Here is a 19,914-nt window from a genome sequence, read left to right on the forward strand (position 1 = left end):
GCTATGACATGGCTTCAGGTTTGTTTGGGGCAATGAAATGCAGACAGGGATTAAATATGTCATTTGGGGGCAGAAACCCATAAACTAACATGCAGTTCACCAGGTCCGAACGTTTAGCTCAGAGCCATATCCTCCACAGAAACTCCTCTGGAGTCCTCACCCTGGAGGAAGACAGTGGCGAGCAGACGGCAGCACAGACCCAGGGGCCCGGGGAGCAAGATCTTTGCTGCAACCCACCCTGCGGAGACCACCTTTTGATGCTTTATGATGGAACCTACCCTGAGAAACAGAAAACCCCCTACATTATTTCCGTAGCCAGCGCAAACAACTGGGTTTGTACATCACGCTTTTCTTGTAACTTCTCTAGGCTTTAGAATGTGGAAAACTGACTCTGGGCAGAGGACAGTTTCTTAGATGAGACAGTGAGTCTCTGTATCCAGGTCTACCTGATTCTGGAGCCGAGTCTGCACAGGCTTTAATATTCCTGATGACACCACAGTGAGCAGAGCTCTGGGCCACAGGGCTGGGCCACACTTTCTCTCCGTTAAACACTGGGAACAAGTCAAACGGCTACGAGACCCACTGGTCACTCAAATATGTAGTCCAAGCAGAGACCTTAACACACTAAAGGAATATACTAACTTTTCACATATTTTTCTAGAGATCATAAAATGTTACTTTGTGATACCACGGATTTAGCTTATTTTCTAAAAAAAATTTTCAGTACCACTTTGAAAGATTTTAAATCATATTTATTGTTTTGCATACAATAACTCAGACATTTATCAATATTTAAAAAACCCAAATGAAAGGTAATAATTTTGGCTTTTTCCCATAAGAACGGGGAAACATCTTGGTAAAGAAAAAATTTAATTATTTTTGCATACCAGTTGGTTGTTATTTTCAATTCTTCAAAATACAATACTGGCAAAGTAATTAGTATTAACTGATTAGTACAGAAAACAATTTACAATATGATAAACAAAAACTGATCAAAAAACACCATCTTAAAATAATTTTCAAACATATTTCTATTATAATACAGTTTACTCCCAAGCTCATGAAGAGCTTTTAGACATACAGACATAACAAAAAGATACAGTATTTTCTACAACAAATTAAAGGTTATTATAATACATGTAACTTAAATACCCTCCCTTGATAAAGTGGCTTCTTATTCCTTAAACATAGAAATTCTCTTCACTGGAGAAAGATGAAATCCTCTCATCAAAAGGCACATTCTTATCTGTAAGGAAAAAAAAATTACAATAAATGCTTATCCTGAAATAAGCTACACATCTAAAAAATTTCCAAAGAGTTGGTGTGGCAGAAAGATTAAAAAATAATCAATCTAAATAAATTTTAATGAATGGCACCAATAAAACAAAGATTACTTTGGCTATATTGTATCATACACTACTTTTTCAATTACAATTTCAACTTTTGCAAAAGAATTTATTTGCAGATAGTATAGCTAATTAAAGACTTTTTCATATACAATATTACTGTTTCTATAATTTCTGAAAATATAATCTATAACTGATTCTATTTCTAAATCTTCAAATACATGATTACTTGAAGCAGGTTTGAGTTTGTATTGCTGGAAGAAGACAAATATGCCTGCCATACTTATAATAAAATAAAGAGATTTACCAACACAAAAAACATGGTTTTCATAAGCATATACAATGTTTTCAAGTTTACTGACTATGGTACTATTATATTTTCATCATAGGCATTTTGATAGATCTTTGTTTTAATTATATGCTGAGCTGTACTGTAATTCAAGGCTTCTTAATCCACAGCTTCTTAGAAAATTCTTTCTATTTTGTTTTTTTGGGGGACCAGTCAGTGGTGAGCAGGGGTTTCACTGCCTTGGCTCAAGGGACCACATGGGGTACGAGGGATAAAACTGGGCTGGCCTGGTCACCTGCTGTACCCACATCTCCAGTCTCTAGGATGATTTTAAAGAATATAATTTAGTAAACACAATACAGTAGCTAAAAGAGAACAGATTTCACAAACTGATTCTTTCTTTTTAATCACCATTAGCATCTGGATTTTTATTTGGCATGGATATGTATCACTTTACCCAAATTTTCAAAAAGCAATCAGGTTAGGTCTCTATTTACTTAGTAAATATTTATAAAATAATGATATTCTCTATATATTTTGAATAGAGGATAAATTTGAGCTTTTAAAAAAAAGATGGTTTAGGTTTAACAAAAAGTAATGTAATACTCGGAACTATTTCAAATAATCCTTGTTCTTTGCATGCTTAAAGCTTTTGACCATTTTTAAATAAAAGCACTGTTGTCCCATTATTCATGGATTTGCTTGAGCGGGCACCAGTAATCTCTCCATTGTGAGACTTGTTGTTACTGTTTTTGGCATATCGAATACGCCATGGGGAGCTTGCCAGGCTCTGCCGTGTGGGTGGGATACTCTCGATAGCTTGCCAGGTTCTCTGAGAGGAACAGAGGAATCGAACCTGGGTTAGGCATGTGCAAGGCAAACACCCTATCTGCTGTATGATAATATATTTTATAAGTATATTATTTATATTATAATATAACACTTTGTAGTTAGATATAATACTTAACACAATCAGTAAAATCAAAATTGTGACTACATGTAGCAGAGTAAGACCATAGAAGTACAGATTCTTCCCTACCACTGAGCAGTCTATGGAATTTGAATCATTTAGTCAGAACCTCGAGGACATCTAGCGGTGGTGGATACTGTAAGAAGCTCTATGGTTAAGAAGAACCAGGAGCATAACATATTTAGAATGAAATTTGTAAATGCATCCTGAAATTCATAAAAAACTTGAAAATGTATCTAAATATAGATAATCATTATGATTTATTAAAGTTGCATGGGCTGGAGCGATAGCACAGTGGTAGGGCATTCGCCTTTCATGTGGCCGACCCGTGTTCGATTCCTCCACCCCTCTCGGAGAGCCTAGCACAGCGGTAGGGCATTTGCCTTTCACGTGACAGACCCGTATTTGATTCCTCCGTCCCTCTCGGAGAGCCTGGCAAGCTACCGAGAGTATTGCGTCCGGATGGCAGAGCCTGGCAAGCTACCCGTGACATATTGGGTATGCAAAAAACAGTAACAATAAGTCTCACAATGAGAGATGTTACTGGTGCCCGCTCGAGCAAATCGATGAGCGACGGGATGACAGTGACAGTGACAGTTGCATAAGGAACATTTTCTTTCATCTGTTCTCATTTTCCAACCATGTGCCCTTTTCTCCCACCAGACGCTGCGATTCTCAAGCTGTGACCACCACAACCGTTTCAGATGTTTCCAGCCCAGCACATAGTTATTATGTGCTATGGAGTCAGCAGGTTCCTACTTGGCACGCCTAAGCTCCAGATGCAGCAATACTTCAGGTGGTGATACTTATCTATATGCCCCAGCTAGGAATACTTTAAACCAAGCAAGAATTAAACTCAAACCTCATCTTGTAGTCCTATACTCAGATCTTTTCTCTGTATCCTGTTCAGCATTCCACCATCTCCCTCTGCTCACTGATGCTTGTTCTTCTCACGGAATCCTTAAGCAAACATGCCACCACCCACCTTCCGAACTCTTCGGCGGGACCATCCACTCTCCCCTCTGATGTCTCCCCACCCCGAGGGTTGCTCATAATCAGCATTACCTTACCACTGTCTCACCTTTTCTTTCCTTAACCTGGCCCTTGCCTCTCTTTTGACATCCCACAGCCACAATACAGAAAGCGTTGCAAATTCCTCAACCTCAATTTCTTCACATCTCAAACTCATCTTTCACATGTACAAAAACAGCTTCCCAAAGTGCTGAAGAATATATCTGTGGAATATTGTAAACATATTTCATCATTCTCACAGATGGTAAAGTCCAGATGCATAACAGTCTTCGTTAACAAACTCTACTCAGTGACTCACACACATCCCCGAGCCCAACAGGAGACCACAACAAGCATAGGACACTAAGGCCAGCCCTCTGCTCTGTATGCAATAAGGCCCAATTCACTGTATGTTTAAATGTAACTACAGAACTTAACCCTACATAAAGATCCACCTTGACAAAGCTGCTTTGTCTTCTATTTTTCAATAAACTCATCTCTACCTTTCCAACAATAAAAATAAACAAAAGACTTTTAACTGTGAAAATCTTGCACTGACAATGTTTAAGCTAGGAATAACTAATAAAACTGAGCAGTCCATGAGAAGTGAAGCTCAAAGACCACAGGAAAGGCAAACATTCGGAAGACTTCACCAATGGCTTCCCAGGACAGCTGTGCACATTATAAAAAACAAAAACAAAGAATGAGTGAAATCATTGGAGACTCACTTTGTAGGGATCAGGGATCAGACCAAGAGTATCACAACCCAGAGGAGAGACTGGCTCAGTTCCACAGCATAGCTACAAAAGGCATGACTGGAGTCGTCCCTTGTTACTAAACACCTGCATTAGTGCACTGTCCCTGACACTGCCAGGCTCCCAGGCACTGAGTGATGAAACGAAGAATGTATGATAAATGTGTGATGAAGAATGTATGATGAAATCATCAAGATAGGAAAGGTTTTCAAAGCGCTTCCTATTGTTCTTTTCACAGGTAGGAAAACAGTCTCACAGAGCTTAAATAAATGAGAGTTCTCTTTCTATGATCTCATTGTATACTGTAAATATTGATATCATCCATACCTTCAAAGAGAAAATTCTAAATTCAGTGCTTTATGTCTTCTATATTGAACATTAAAAGCAGTGCTTTGGAAACAAAACCTATTTGCAAATTGATAACTTTTTTCTTCATGAAATTTTCAGGTTAAACACATGTCAAATCTGCTGTCTGATTCTGATGTGCTGATGTTAATAACCAGAAACTATTCTGTGGCCATACAGTACTGTGCAGAACTGTAACAAACACACATGATACTATGCAATGTCAAACATAATGATGTGGGACACAAATTGTTACAAAGGAAATTTTAGGATTATAAAAACTATGTATTTGGCAAAAATACAATAACTGAAACGCTAGAAGTACTAGCTCTTAAGGGCCGGAGTGATAGCATAGTGGTAGGGCGTTTGCCTTGCACGAGGCCGACCTGGGTTCGATTCCTCCATCCCTACTGGAGAGCCTGGCAAGCTACCGAGAGTATCCCACCCACACGGCAGAGCCTGGCAAGCTAGCTACCCGTGGTGTATTCAATTGCCAGAAACAGTAACAAGTCTCACCATGGAGATGTTACTGGTGCCTGCTCGAACAAATTGATGAACAACGGGACTACAGTGCTATTACTTAAAAATGGTCAAGGGGCTGGAGCCATAGCACAGCGAGTAGGGCGTCTGCCTTGCACGGGGCTGACCCGGGTCCGAATCCCAGCATCCCATATGGTCCCCTGAGCACTGCCAGGAGTAACCCCTGTGCATCACTGGGTGTGACTCAAAAAAAAAAAAGTAAAAATAGTCAAGAGCTCTAAGCATGCAAAGAACAAGGATTTTATTTGAAATAAGTTCCGAGTATTACATTACTTTTTGTTAAACCTAAACTATCTTTTCTTAAAAGCTCAAATTTATCACAAATTTAACAAGTCTCACAATGGAGACGTTACTGGTGCCCGCTCGAGCAAGTCGATGAGCAACGGGATGACAGTAATACAGTAATACTAGCTCTTAGAAGCTGTTATCAAGATTGTGAAATGTCTTTTTTTAAACATTATTTTATAATGAAAATAACAATGGTGATAATGGCTTCACTACTCAGCAGAAATCAGACAGAATAGCAAAAAGATATTGTTCTCATTTGTTTTGTGCTGCAAACCTCTGCTTTGTTTTTAAAAACTGATTATGACTATTTGTATTGAGAAAAATGAATATATTTCTTTGAGAAAAATAAAAGTAATTTTCATTCAGTAGATTCTCTGCTTTCTCATTAATGCTCCAATCTGAGAAGCTAATGCATCTTATATGAAAGTAAAGAGCTGATAATTGCTTTTTTCAGTCTAACAGTTCATTTGTTCAAAGTGTTTTGGCAACTAAACTACAGTATACAAAACTGGAGTATCAACAACAAATTTAAAATAAGTTATTTGAAATTTGTTATTTTTCCCATATATCTGGATATTATTTTTCCCACATAACTGGATACCCAGTTCCCTAACTGACTGTATCGTCATCAATAATTGGATGGATTGGCATTAACAGTCAAAGTAAAGATGGTGGTCTTCAATAGCCATTTGACCCCAAATTAGAATTAGGTTAAACAATAACGAATAGTTTTAACAAATTATGTAAACAATTTGAATTCCATTACCTCTGAGGTATTCAGTTTCTTTCCCAAATATTAGTCTAAAATGATCACATGGCCCTATAGAAAATGAAAACCTACACCAATTCTGTCAAGAGCTCTGGGGAAAATTTCTCTCAGGAACCACAAGAGCGCTCTCCTCTAGTCTTCACAGAAAGCTTAGCTCTGTGTGATCACCACAGACATTTGTGACACGGCCTAGGAACAATGCCCACACTTGGCAGCGGCTGGGCAGTCAGGGCCATTGTGCATTAGAGGTGAGCCAGAGTTTCTGAGCCAACTCAGCTCCATTTATTAAATAAAGTAAAATAGTATTCTATCTAGCAAGTTTTGATGAAACCATATACTAGCAATTTCATATGAGTTCAACCCAATAAAATGAAAAAGAAACAATGAAAAACAATTATTTCAATCCTTCCTAAGAGCAAAAATCACAACTAAAACTCTGATATATTAAAAGCAGCACTAAAAATAACCTTCTCAGAAAAATCTGACTACAAAAAGACAGCTTCATACACTCGGATAAGACTCCAGGCATGGAAATTCACTTACTTCTTTGGAAATGACTTGCTTCCTGTTATTTTGTGGACAGAATTTGGAAAATCAAGAAGAACTAATTTTAGAAAGCACTTAAAACAATGAAAGGAGCACCAGCAAAGGATGATTCAACATTAATTATCATCAGTTATATTGTTGATAAATGTGGCTCTGTGTTGCCAGCAGTCAAATCTGACAAGTCAAAGTATTTATAACGAAAAAGTAACAGAAAGAGCTTATATACAAGACATGATGCACTGAATTTAGAATTTTCTCTTTGAAGGTATAGATGATATCAATATTTACAATATACAATGAGATTATAGAAGGAGAACTCTCATTTATTTAAATCTTAATTCATCATGCATTCTTCGTTTCATCACTCTGTGATTATATATTATAGAAGGAGAACTCTCATTTATTTATATCTTGATTTCATCATACATTCTTCGTTTCATCACTCAGTGCCTGGGAGCCTGGCAGTGTCAGGGACAGTGCACTAATGCAGGTGTTTAGTAACAAGGGACGACTCCAGTCATGCCTTTTGTAGCTATGCTGTGGAACTGAGCCAGTCTCTCCTCTGGGTTGTGATACTCTTGGTCTGATCCCCACAGAGAGAATCTACAATGGTATTGCTCATTTTTTATCTTTCTCTTATGATGTATACAGCTACCTTGGAAAGTCATTGGTGAAGTCTCCCAGATCCTAAAATAACTTTTCATTGATTCCCTACACAACACACATACACACACACACACACACACACACACACACACACACACACATACACACACACACACCGCCTCCCCCTTGTTTGGAAGAAACAAATATATTAAAGTTAGCATTTGCTATTAAATGAGATACAGTGAGATCTAGATACACCTTCCAAAAAAGATCAATTTGAAATATTGATGAAACTGATGGTAAAGGCATGTTTAAGCTCTAAAACTGACAAAATGGTCTGTCCACTGACTCAGCTTCAAATGAAGTACATTACTTCTAGCAACAATAGGTAGGGCTATAAATCTCACTACAGAAACAAAAATAGCTACAGAAGGAAACGAGTACTTCTGCTACAGATCTCTACCAGTACTCTTAAGGAGACCTTTTATAATCATGAAAATACCCTGTTTCTCAATAAAATTTCTGCTTACTTTGTTGAGACTGCCCCACCTAACGCAATTAGAAGACTGAAATTGCTGTCCGTTAGAAGGGTGTTCACATTCCTCAAAGCCAAGACAAAAAAAGAAAAAGAAACCCACAACTTGAAAAAAAATCATAGTGCTTGTCTAGAATCTGCAGGTGTTACTTAAATAGTTAAGCTTAAATACTGTTTGAAGAAGAATGTAAGAAAAAAACAGTCTTCATTGCTTCTGGTGTCCTGAAACATCCATCATGTTAAAAGAGGCAAAAAATAGGTTTGGCCTACAGAAAAGGTCCACACTTGGGCATGGTGAAGAGACAGTCGTGTGAGCTCCTGATGGACAGTGCTGGTATACCATAGGTAAGAGCCTGCCAGCTACATGGCGCCACACAGTATGCCTCTTTCCTTTAGAACATAGTACAGTACTGGGACAAAAGATAAGCAGCTTCTCACTGCCTTTCATGACAAAAATCAATCAACCCGGGGCTGGAGCAATAGCACAGCGGGTAGGGCGTTTGCCTTGCACGCGGCCGACCCAGGTTCAAATCCCAGCATCCCATATGGTCCCCTGAGCACGGCCAGGGGTAATTCCTGAGTGCAAAGCCAGGAGTAACCCCTGTGCATTGCCAGGTGTGACCCAAAAAAAGCAAAAAAAATAAAATAAAATAAAATAAAAATCAATCAACCCAATTGGCTACACCCACAGGAATACCCTACTGTCACCACCAATTCTCTTGACCTATAATTACTTTCTGAGAAGTTTACCATGGAAATACACCATCAACACTGCAAAAATAAAGTGAATTATGCCTCCTGTTGTAACTTATAACTCTAAAATAAATGCAAAATCAAAGGATCCAGATCTTCTGAACTAAAAATTAGGTTCTGCTGGTTAATTTTTATACACTGGGAAGTCCTTATTTTACAACTATGATTGCGAAGATTAAGGATTGTGCAAGAACTGTGACAAAGGAATGCTCTAAGTAAGGGAAAACTTTTTTTTTTTTTTTAGAAACAGGGCATTTTCATGATTTCAAAAGGTCTCCTTAGAGTACTGGCAAAGAAAAGATAACAGACTATAGAAATTGGACAAAAGCTTGAACAAATATCTTACACTTCTCACAAACACTAAGGATAGATGAATACACATCTCCAGTATGCATGCCAATGAAAAGCAGTGTAACCTGAGTTTAGTTATGTGGAAATGTAGCATGAAGTAAACTAGGGAGAAAGATTCTTTTGTAACTCTAATTAATAAGACAAAGAAAACATATAAGGAGTGAAACGGACCCTCTGCGCCTAAGGACTTTGATTCCAGAGACCTAACACATTTTGGCATCCAGCGCAGCTTCTTACAGCAATGCACTGGGACTGTGAGCTGGGCTACAACTATGCGCTACCCGGGGATGGATCTTTCCTCTCCACCCTGTCTTTCTGCATGGAAAATGACAGCAGTAGCAATATCCACGGGACGAGAGCCACCTTCTAAGACTCCTAACCCAGAGGTATACGGTTTTTACACTTTGGGTCTCCTAGGCAATCATGGGAAGTGGGTGTAACCGGCACGCCCTCGGCCCAGATAAATCCAGAGCTGCTGAGAGTGAAACGGACCCCCTGTGCCTAAAGACTTTGATTCCAGACAGCAATGCACTGGGACTGTGAACTGGGCTATGCAATTTCTGGCAGAATTTTCCCTGGACTTTATACAGAAATCCAAAACCAAATCCAAGACTTAACATCTCCTAATTGTCAGCAATGTGAAACGGTTCCTTTTTAGCAGGTTTGACTTGAGAGGGAAACTCCAAATAATAACAGTGAGTTTTTTGTTGAAATATTGAAGGTAATCAAAGTATCAAAGTAGCAGCCATTTCTCTAGACTGTGAACTAAACAACAGCCCCACACCGGCCGAGAAGAGGAAATATCTCTCTTTCTCGGTTGTTTCCCATTTTCAGGGAGAAACGCGGCGTGGCGTCCACCATACTATGAGGCTCGGGAAGGGGGATGAGGGGGGAAAAAAAAAGGAAAAGGGAAAAAAAAGAGTTGTGTACCTGGAGCAGTGGGGCTACATATCTCTTCATTCTAAGCAATGGAAAACTAATTATCAAACGCTTCCTTGGTAGTAGGGCTGTCCTACTTGGGGGTAAAATCCAACAACAATAGTGAGTTTTGTGTTGAAATATGGAATGTAATCAAGGTAAAGATAAAATGAAGTGAAATTCATCAGTTATGCAGTTGGGGGGTGGGGGCAGGGGCGGGAGGTATACTGGGGTTTTTAGTGGTGGAATATGGGCACTGGTGAAAGGATGGGTGTTATAATGTTGTATAACTGAGACATAAGCCTGAGAACTTTGTAACTTTCCACATGGTGATTCAATAAAAATAAATAAATAAATAAACCAAAAAAAAAAAAAAGAAAACAAATGAAGTAAAATGTGAAAGCAAATCAAGATAAAATTATAGGTTATTCTCTGTGCCATTTTTATTATGGTAAGTTGTTCTATAAATTTTAAAATACTCCTATTTCTAATAGTATAGCATAGATATATGTTTTAGAGAAAAAATAAACATCAACTCTATCAGAGTAAAAAATGAAAACTAAGTTTTGACTTGCTCATCTTGTTTTTCCCTACTACAAGTTTCACAGTTTTTTTTTTTTTTTCAATTTTCTGTTACTCATGTGCCACAAGCATACAGGGTCTGCAGGAAAGAACTGCTACATAAGGAACTGTACCTCTTTGCCAACTGGATGGACGGGTGCGTATATGGGTGAACAGGTAACACAACATACTGATACTCAACCAGGAAAATTCTACCCGGCTAGGATATCACTCAGCTTTTCTTTTTTTTTTTTTCTATTTTTTTCCCCAGTGTGCGGGATATTTTTAGAAGATATGACGGAAGGAAGGGAGAGAAACATAATGGTATAGAGAGCACAGGAAGATTAAGTAACTGGCTCCAGAATTCACTGTCACTGTCATCCCGTTGCTCATCGATTTGTTCAAGTGGGCACCAGTAACGTCTCCCACTGAGAGACTTATTGTTACTGTTTTTGGCATATCCAATATGCACGGGTAGCTTGCCAGGCTCTGCCGCGCGGGCTCCATACTCTTGGTAGCTTGCTGGGCTCTCCGAGAGGGGCAGAGGAATCAAACTCAGGATCAGGTCCGTCACGTGAAAGGCGAACGCCCAACTGCTGTGCTATGGCTCCAGCCCGGCTCCAGAATGAAGTGCATTAATCATTCAGGTCTGAAGAGGGAGTAATGAGCTTTTCAGAAAAGGCAGCTAAAACACTTCAACACCACTAAACAAACAGGTGGTGAGAGAGAGAATGAGGGAAGGAGGAAGGCTGGGAAGGAGGGAAGGAAGGGAGGGAGAAAGAAAAAAGAGAGAGAGAAAGAAAGAAAGAAAGAAAGAAAGAAAGAAAGAAAGAAAGAAAGAAAGAAAGAAAGAAAGAAAGAAAGAAAGAAAGAAAGAAAGCGAAATAAACAGAAAGAAAAAATAAAGAAAATGAGGAAAAGAGAAATAAAGAAAAGGAAAGAAAGAAAGAAAGAAAGAAAGAAAGAAAGAAAGAAAGAAAGAAAGAAAGAAAGACAAAGAAAGAAGAAAAGAGAAAGAAAGAAAGAAAGAAAGAAAGAAAGAAAGAAAGAAAGAAAGAAAGAAAGAAAGAAAGAAAGAAAGAAAGAAAGAAAGGAAGGAAGGAAGGAAGGAAGGAAGGAAGGAAGGAAGGAAGGAAGAAGGAAAAGAAAAAGATGGATGATGGAACAGACAGGCAAGCAGGCAGGCAGACAGAGGATACAGAGAGAAACAAAGTGTCAGGGCAAGAGAAATAGACTGAAGAAATGAGGTGTAGGCTTTGCATATGAGCCCTCGGTTTGATTCCCATTGTGCTCCCTCAAGCATAGTCAGGAGTAGCCACAGACAGACAGACAGACAGACAGACAGACACACACACACACACACACACACACACACACGAAATATGGGAGAGAAGAGTAATAATGGGGACAATTTAGGTAGAAATCAAGGTTTACTTGATTTTAGTTTTAAAGCACAGGACATTAGCTATAAACCTCATGATAACTTCAAAATAAAAATTCTAAGACCAACAAGAAGAAATGAAACACATAAAATTCATATCAGGTCATATATGTGCAAAAAGCACTGCAGACAAACTAGAATAATGACCAGATGCCACAGAGAGAAGCAGCCAACAAACATATTTATATCAATTTCACTTTATATCAATGGCCTCGAGTGAGCAATCAAAAGGCACATAATGACGGAGGGATCAGGAAATAAACGCAGCCCTCTGCTACACAGAACAGCCCCTGACAGACACAAAGACGAGACTCAGTAAAAAGCTGGGCAACAATCACACAGGCAAGGGGCAGTCTCAGAGAGGCAAGGACAGTCACATATACACACAACAAAACAGGCTTCAGCGAAAAAAGTAAAAAGAGACAAAGATACTATGCTAACAATACTATACTACACTAACAATACTATATTATGCCATAGTATAATATTGGTCAGATTAATCACGCTGAAAATGCAAAGTGAGAGAGCTTTCTAAGGAGTCAGCCGGAATGGCCTTCAGAGACATTTCCGGGGGGTTCTCCACCCCAGAAAGCTCTTCTTCATCTAGTTCTTCTCTGTAATTTTCTGTAGTATACATGAAACATTTAAATGGCAAGACCTCATGTACTGGTCTATGTGTAAATGAATTCATAAAGAGTGAATCATATCCAGGATTACTAAGAATTCTAATAAAATAAAACACAAAATCAACCACATAAAGCAGGACATGGAGCTGTAGAGATAGTATAGTACAGAGGGTAAGGCATGTGTCTTGCATGGGGCTGACTGAGGTTTGATCCCGGCACCCCACACGTTCCCCCGAGTCCCATCAGGAGAGATTCCTGAAGAACCCCTAAGCATTGGCAGATGTGGTCCCCAAACAAAAGAATTTAAACTATTAAAAAAAAAAAGAAAGGAGGAAAAAAGTTCAAATATATGGAGAATAAGCCGCAGGATACTGGATAATTACTGACTCAATAAAGTAATCAAAAGAATGTAGAAAAAAAAAGATTTTAGAAACATATAAAACAGAAGATAAAGCTCGAAGAATACATGTGACATAGTGAGAGCAACAGAGGGAGATTCATGCAATCTAAGCTTTTTGGGGGGAACAAGTGTACTATAAGTATGTAATTTAACTTCACACCTAAAGGAAAAGGAAAAGGCCAAATGAGACCATAGGTCAGCAGAGGAGAGCAAGTTAAAGGACCAATATAAATTTATACATCTGTAAATATATAATAGTATACATTACATTATCACTCAGGTGACTGAAGAGAGAGTACAAGAGTTAGGCACTTCTCTGCATGCAGGTTACCTGGCTTCATTCCGCAGCACTAGATACACAGTCCCCAGAGCACCACCTATAAGTCCTGAGCACAGGGGGGCAGAAGAGACTGAGGAGGGTGCTTGCCTTGCTATGGCAGACTCTGCTTCAGTTCCTGGTATCCCCTATTGTCCCCCAGGCACCACCAAGGGTGATTACTGAGTAGCAAGTCAGGAGTAACCCCCAGGTAGCATCAGGTGTGACCCCCAAACCCCAAATACATAAAATAAAAATCAAAGGGATGCTACAAAACACTATCAAAAGCAAGAGTTTGTTTTTCAAAAAGGTAATAGTTGAAAAATTCTTAATTAAATTCATTAAGAAAAGGGAGAAATCAGAGAAACCCAGGTAAGCGGGATCCTGTGGCTGAGATCTCCAAGCTTGATGGGACCAGGACTGGGCCTCCTCTCCCCAGCTCTCCAGTATTCCAGTAGCTCGGCAGTCACATCTACAAGCTACCTCCAGTGCCGTGTAATCTCATCAATGGCAAAGACCCAGAGACTATAAAACAGAGCTCCTGGAAGAATGTACTGCAGAATTTCCTGGAGTGCACAGCCATATCTGCAGCCGTACAACCTCTTACACTCTATCTCACTTACTTATCAAAAGTACCACACATTTGATGGTTTTAACATACCTGCTTGTATTCTCTTATATTCTGGCTTAAATGGCTCCAGAATGAAATACAATAACCTTCACACACTTCCCTCTTATTGTGGTGGGATGGTGCTCGGTGGTGGGATTGGTGTTTGAATATTATCTGTAATGAACTACTGTGAACTACTTTTATGAAAATAATATATATATATATATAATGTTTAAAAAAAGGGGGAGAAAGTCCTAAAAAGATCACGGTCACTGTCATCCCGTTGCTCATCGATCTGTTCAAGCAGGCACCAGTAACATCTCTCATTGTGAGACCTAATGTTACTGTCTTTGGCATATCCAATACGCACGGGTAGCTTGCCAGGCTCTGCAGTGCAGGCACAATACTCTCGGTAGCTTTCCAGGCTCTCTGAGAGGGGCACAGGAATCAAACATGGGTCAGCCCCATGAAAGGCAAACGCCCTACCACTGTGGAAAAAAAGTTGCAAGTGATCCCACAGAAATATAGATTACTACACACAATTTCACACCACAGAAGTTGAAGAATCCAAAAGAAATAGAGAAATTCTTAAAGTCTCGCAATTTCCTAGGAATGAATCATGAGGGAACAGAAAACAGAACACTTAATGAGCAAGCGGATTGAAACCATAACCTTAGGAGTTTCCCCCAAACAAAAGCCCAGTGTAGGGTAACACTGGTTTGTCCTTTCTGCCTTGTGCCAGGGAGCATAGGTTTACTGGGTCACTCCCATCACAGTGCTCCCATTCCTCTGTGTTTATTTATAACCTCTTTCTTTGTGCTCTGCTTCCCCAACCAATCATCTTTATCCCCTAATCAGACTCTCTTAACTTGTAAATATTGCTTTTCCCTTCTCCTTAAGTCCTTTGCATAGTTAATTCAGAGCAAGATCCTTTTTGTGTAGACACAGGAAGACAGTGAATGCTATGCTTTTGTAATTTGGGAATTAATTGACTCCAAATAATATTCACTCCTACGCATTCTGTTCTCTTGATTTAAGCCTCAGCTGCCCTCACTTCCTAGCACTCCAAAAGCAGGGTCCCAAAAAGGGACTGGATGGACCCAGGGCAAGCTGTGAGCTACCCTGGAATCAAAATGGGACAGGCCAAAGCTCCATAATACTTAACTCTAAGTTAAAAGCACTGTCATGGTCAAATTCTGTCATGATCCAAAGAGTAACAACTAGATCAGGACCCTGCTAGGATTAGGAAAGATTAATCTGGAGGGTTAGGAAAGACTAAGCACTATAGACTGATATCTATAGCAAGATGTCCCCAGGAGAGCCACCCTACAAGTTTAATGCATCTCTTACTGTGTCCATACAAAATAACTAATATTAAGAAGTAAAATTAAGGGGCTGGCTGGAGCGATAGCACTGCGGGTAGGGCGTTTGCCTTGCATGCGGCCAACCCAAGTTCGATTCCCAGCATCCCATATGGTCCTAATGAGCAACGCCAGGAGTAATTCCTGTAATTCCTGAGTGCATGAGCCAGGAGTAACCCCTGTGCAACGCCGGTGTGACCCAAAAAGAAAAAAAAAGAAGTACAATTAATATTTAAGTGCTTCTAGTTTTCTCATTTGTGTGCTGGCTGGAAAAAGTATTTGGTTTTTCTCATTTTGAAAAATATCTAATGATACAATGACAAAATGTTTTGATAGTGATTTAAGATAATAGGATAGCACAGCAGGTAGGGCATTTGCCTTGCATGCAGCCGACTGAGGTTCGTTTCTTCTGCCCCTCTCGGAGAGCCCGGCAAGCTGAGTATCCTGCCCGCACGGCAGAGCCTGGCAAGCTCCCATGGTGTATCCCAATATGCCAAAAATAGTACCAACAAGTCTCACAATGGAGCCGTTACTGGTGCCCACTGGTGAGTAAAGAGATGACAGTGATACAGTGAAAATTAATCTGTTAAGATGTTAATTAAGCTATTGGACTAAGGAAAGAAGAAAAAAATCCCCTAGGTGGTATTTTGCCCTTAATCCTGATGGGTGGTCAGGAAGGGCTTTGAGAAGTTGATTGTGCTACTAGGCCTGAGTCTAAGGTTGCCACCCCCAATGAGGGGGAGTTGGAGAGAGACTAGGGAGAGACCAAGAGAGGCCAAGGCAGCGATGGAGAGAGGAGCGAGGGGGACAGGAGGAGAGAGGAATGAGGGGCTTAGTGAGACTGGAACAGATGCATGGGGAGAATGAAATAAATGGCAACTGATCACCAAACAGTCTGGCCCTGGTTTCCTCCTTCCTCTGCCCACGGCATTGGCCATTCTGAGAGGGGAGATAACCTGAGACCACTGAATGCCAAGGGGCGGGAAAGAGAGAGACACAGAGGAGGGAGAGAGAGAGAGAGAGAGAGAGAGAGAGAGAGAGAGAGAGAGAGAGAGAGAGAGAGAGAGAGAGAGAGAGAGAGAATGCCCTATTACCTGTGCCCTCAAGCTCTTCTAAGCAGCCAAATGGAAATGCCACCAAACTTATTTTATGAGACCAGCATTGCCCTGATACAAAAGGCAGACAAGGACATCACAAAAAAAGAACTATAAACCAATATCCCTGGTAAATGAACATAGATGCACATCCTCAAAACAAAATCTTAGTGAAACAATATATTAAAAGGCTCATAAATCACAACCAAATGGGATTTATTCCAGAGACACAAACATGTAAACCAATTAATGTAATTAACCACATCAACAAAGTAAAGGTAAAATCACAGGTTATTAAATAGAGAAAGACTGACAAGATTAAACATCTGTTTATGATTAACAATGGCCAGCAAAATGGAAACAGAACGAGTATATCTCAAGACAGAAAGACTTACCACAGATATTAAAGGTGAAATATGAAACCCTTCCCTCTAATATCAGGTATATGACAAAGATTTCTACTTTCACCGCTATTATTCAATAGGATAATACTCTAGCTCCAAAGAAATAATAAAAGAAAGGAATTCAAATTGGAAGAGAAGTACAATTATAACAATCTGAAGATGACAGTTTAATAATAAAGGCAAAGAACCGTAAATACTTCACAAAAAAACTTTCTGAAGGTTAAAAAAATCAATAAAGTTATCACTTTATCACTGTCATCCGTTGTTCATCGATTTACTCGAGCGGGCACCAGTAATGTCTCTATTCTTCCCAGCCCTGAGATTCTAGAAGCCGCTCCTTACTCTTCTTTCCCAACAACTGCAGGCAGAGCCAGGCAAGCTCCCCATGGCGTATTCAACATGCCCAAACCAGTAACGACAGGTCTCATTCCTGACCCTGAAAGAGCCCCAATGAAGTTATAGACTACAGAATCGATACGCAAATACGACGCACTTATACATTAAACGCAAGTAAAAATAGAAGCAACATGGAAGTGAAGGGAATTCAGAAGGAGTCCCATTTATTTCAAAATGAAGTAAATATGCAGAAGAAACCTAATAAAGGATGTTAACTTTTATTTTAAAAACAATATCACTATTCAAAGAAATATAAAGATGAACTAGAGGAATATTGTTAACATGATTGTCAGACCGAAAGCATTACACAGATCCAATGCTATTTCTAAGACATTTACAACATCACTCTTCAATTAACTAGAATGTAACTGAAATATATATGAAGTCATAAAATATCCCAAATAACGAAAGGAATCCTGAGAACAAACAAAAGGTGAGATCAAATTCTCCAAATTCATACTAAAAACAGAGATAGTCATGAAAAGTGTGCTAAGTACATAGAAATATTCCTGATTTCTTAGTTTTATTCCACTGTATGTAATGCAAATTCCATTATGTATATATATATATGTGTATATATATATATATATATATACACATATTAGCCATTATGTTCTATCTATATTATTTACAATGAAATGAAACTGAGAGTTCAGGAACAAATGCTCATAAATGTGGTCTCTAATAATAAAGGAGTACAATGCATGAAATAAATTCAGAGGCAGTTTCCCATAATTGGTGGTGGAAAACTTGGATATCTACATCCAAAATAAAGGAAAAGAACTACTATCCCATACCACATTCAAGATTAAACTCCTATTAGGCCTGAAAAGGTAAAACACACTGAAAAACTTAGGCAAAATTTTCCATGACACCGATTTCAAAATGCCTTTAGGGATCTAATTTCAATGGCAAAAAGAAGAAACGGAAATAGGTCAAACTTAAAAGTCCCTGCAGCGCCAGCGTGCACTGCAGCTAAGGGGGTGCAAATCCATCAAGCTTTGGACCTGGGAGGTGGGCGGCGCTGCCTGGTGTGCAAGCCCGTAGGGCACCAACACAAAATGGAAAACGACGGGCAGGAGCCACAGGCAGGTGTGTGGCATGCCCTGGACACCACAATGACACAGGGAAAATGGACGGGGGGAGGGCTAGCAAGAGCAAAAAGGAGTCCCAAGGACAGATGAATCGCCAGCAACTAAGACCTCACAGAGACTCATATGCTTTTCTTTTAGAAAGCCAGAATTCTGCGTCCTTGCATTTGTACCTGATTCTGGACCCGTTCTTTTCTTCCGTCTAAGTAACTTGCCTTCTGTTCCGTAACTTCTGTTCTCTCACTGTCACTGTCATCCCATTGCTCGCTGATTTGTTTGAGTGGGCACCTGTAATGTCTCATTGTGAGACTTACTGTTACTGTTTTTGGCATTTCGAATAAACCATGGGTAGCTTGCCAGGCTCTGCCATGCGGGGAGATACTCTCGGTAGCTTGCCGGGCTCTCCGAGAGGGGCGGATGAATTGAGCACGGGCCAGCCGCATGCAAGGCGAACGCCTACCACTGTGCTATAGCTCCAGCCCACATCTGTTTATGGAGTGTAAACTTTTACTGCATCCTTTCCTCATTTAATCGGCATTGAAAACAATGTGTAATTTCCCTTATCCAAACCTCCTGGGAAAGTCTGAACACTCATGAGAAAGATCTGTGACTAGACATCAGGACACCATCAGCCCACAGACCATCAGTCCAATGACAGTTCAACAAGGAAGCATTTCAAATTGCATAAGCCAAACTAAAATGAAAATACCCTCAGAATGCAAAAGAGAAAATCAAATTTGTTATTATTTTATACACATACACCTTGAATTAACACATCACTGTAGCACTGTCATACCGCTGTTCATCTATTTGCTCGAGCGGGCACCAGTAAGGTCTCCATTGTGAGACTTGCTGTTACTATTTCTGGCATATCGAATACACCATGGGGAGCTTGCCAGGATCTGCCGTGAGGATGGGATACTCTCGGTAGCTTGCAGGGCTCTCCAAGAGGGACGGAGGATTAATACGTATCACCAGTAACTAGCAGTTCCAGCAACAGGCGTTGCAATAAGCCGTACAGTCAAGACTCCCTTCTGGGGAGAAAGACGCAGTGTTTGCTCTACTGAGAAAGCAAAGGGAACGAGCCCTTTCTGGGGAGGCACCAAGTACCGCCTGAAACAGAACTGAAGCAAGTCTAAAGGACAGAAACACCATCGTTTTGAGGATCACAATTTTAATTTTTCAATTTAGTTGCCAGGTACCTGCTTCCTGATTCATACAGCTCGGCCTTCGACACTGACCTTCGAGGATGGTTGGCATCAAACAGAGTGTTATCTTCCTCCTCATCATCTTGTTCTAAAGGCGTCAGTTCCATGTTTTCTATGTTAGTATCCAAAACTCCGTACCTCCTAGTCTTCCGGTTTCTTCTTCGCATCCTGTCAAAAATAACATGAACAAGATTTTACTTAAAATTATCTACGTCATATGTCATGTACATTGTATACACACATGTATATTATATATACACATATAATATAGATGTATATATACACATATATAATACAAATGCATGATATATATGGAGATAAAGTTAAAAACAAGCCATCCCTGTTTCTGAATTTTGAACCAGGATACTTACAATGGGAGCATTA

The 19,914-nt window shown here is 39.7% G+C and overlaps 1 protein-coding gene across 2 annotated transcripts in view; it reads right to left on the bottom strand.

Annotated features, from left to right (window-relative positions):
- Window positions 1-736: 736 nt before the first annotated feature.
- The window catches only part of FAM174A (family with sequence similarity 174 member A), a 40,708-nt gene continuing 21,530 nt past the window's right edge, over window positions 737-19,914 (bottom strand). The window contains exons 2-3 of one of the 2 annotated variants that reach the window (XM_055138784.1): window positions 19,564-19,698; window positions 737-1,246 (exon numbers count right to left, since the gene is read on the bottom strand). In XM_055138784.1, the coding sequence (XP_054994759.1) occupies window positions 1,243-1,246; window positions 19,564-19,698 (139 nt within the window). In that variant the 3' untranslated portion in view covers window positions 737-1,242. Of the gene's footprint in view, window positions 1,247-19,524; window positions 19,699-19,914 lie in introns of both variants that reach the window. The other variant, XM_055138773.1, reaches the window with a different exon arrangement.

Source organism: Sorex araneus, chromosome 1 (genome assembly GCF_027595985.1).
Source record: "Sorex araneus isolate mSorAra2 chromosome 1, mSorAra2.pri, whole genome shotgun sequence".
NCBI classification, from domain to species: domain Eukaryota; kingdom Metazoa; phylum Chordata; class Mammalia; order Eulipotyphla; family Soricidae; genus Sorex; species Sorex araneus.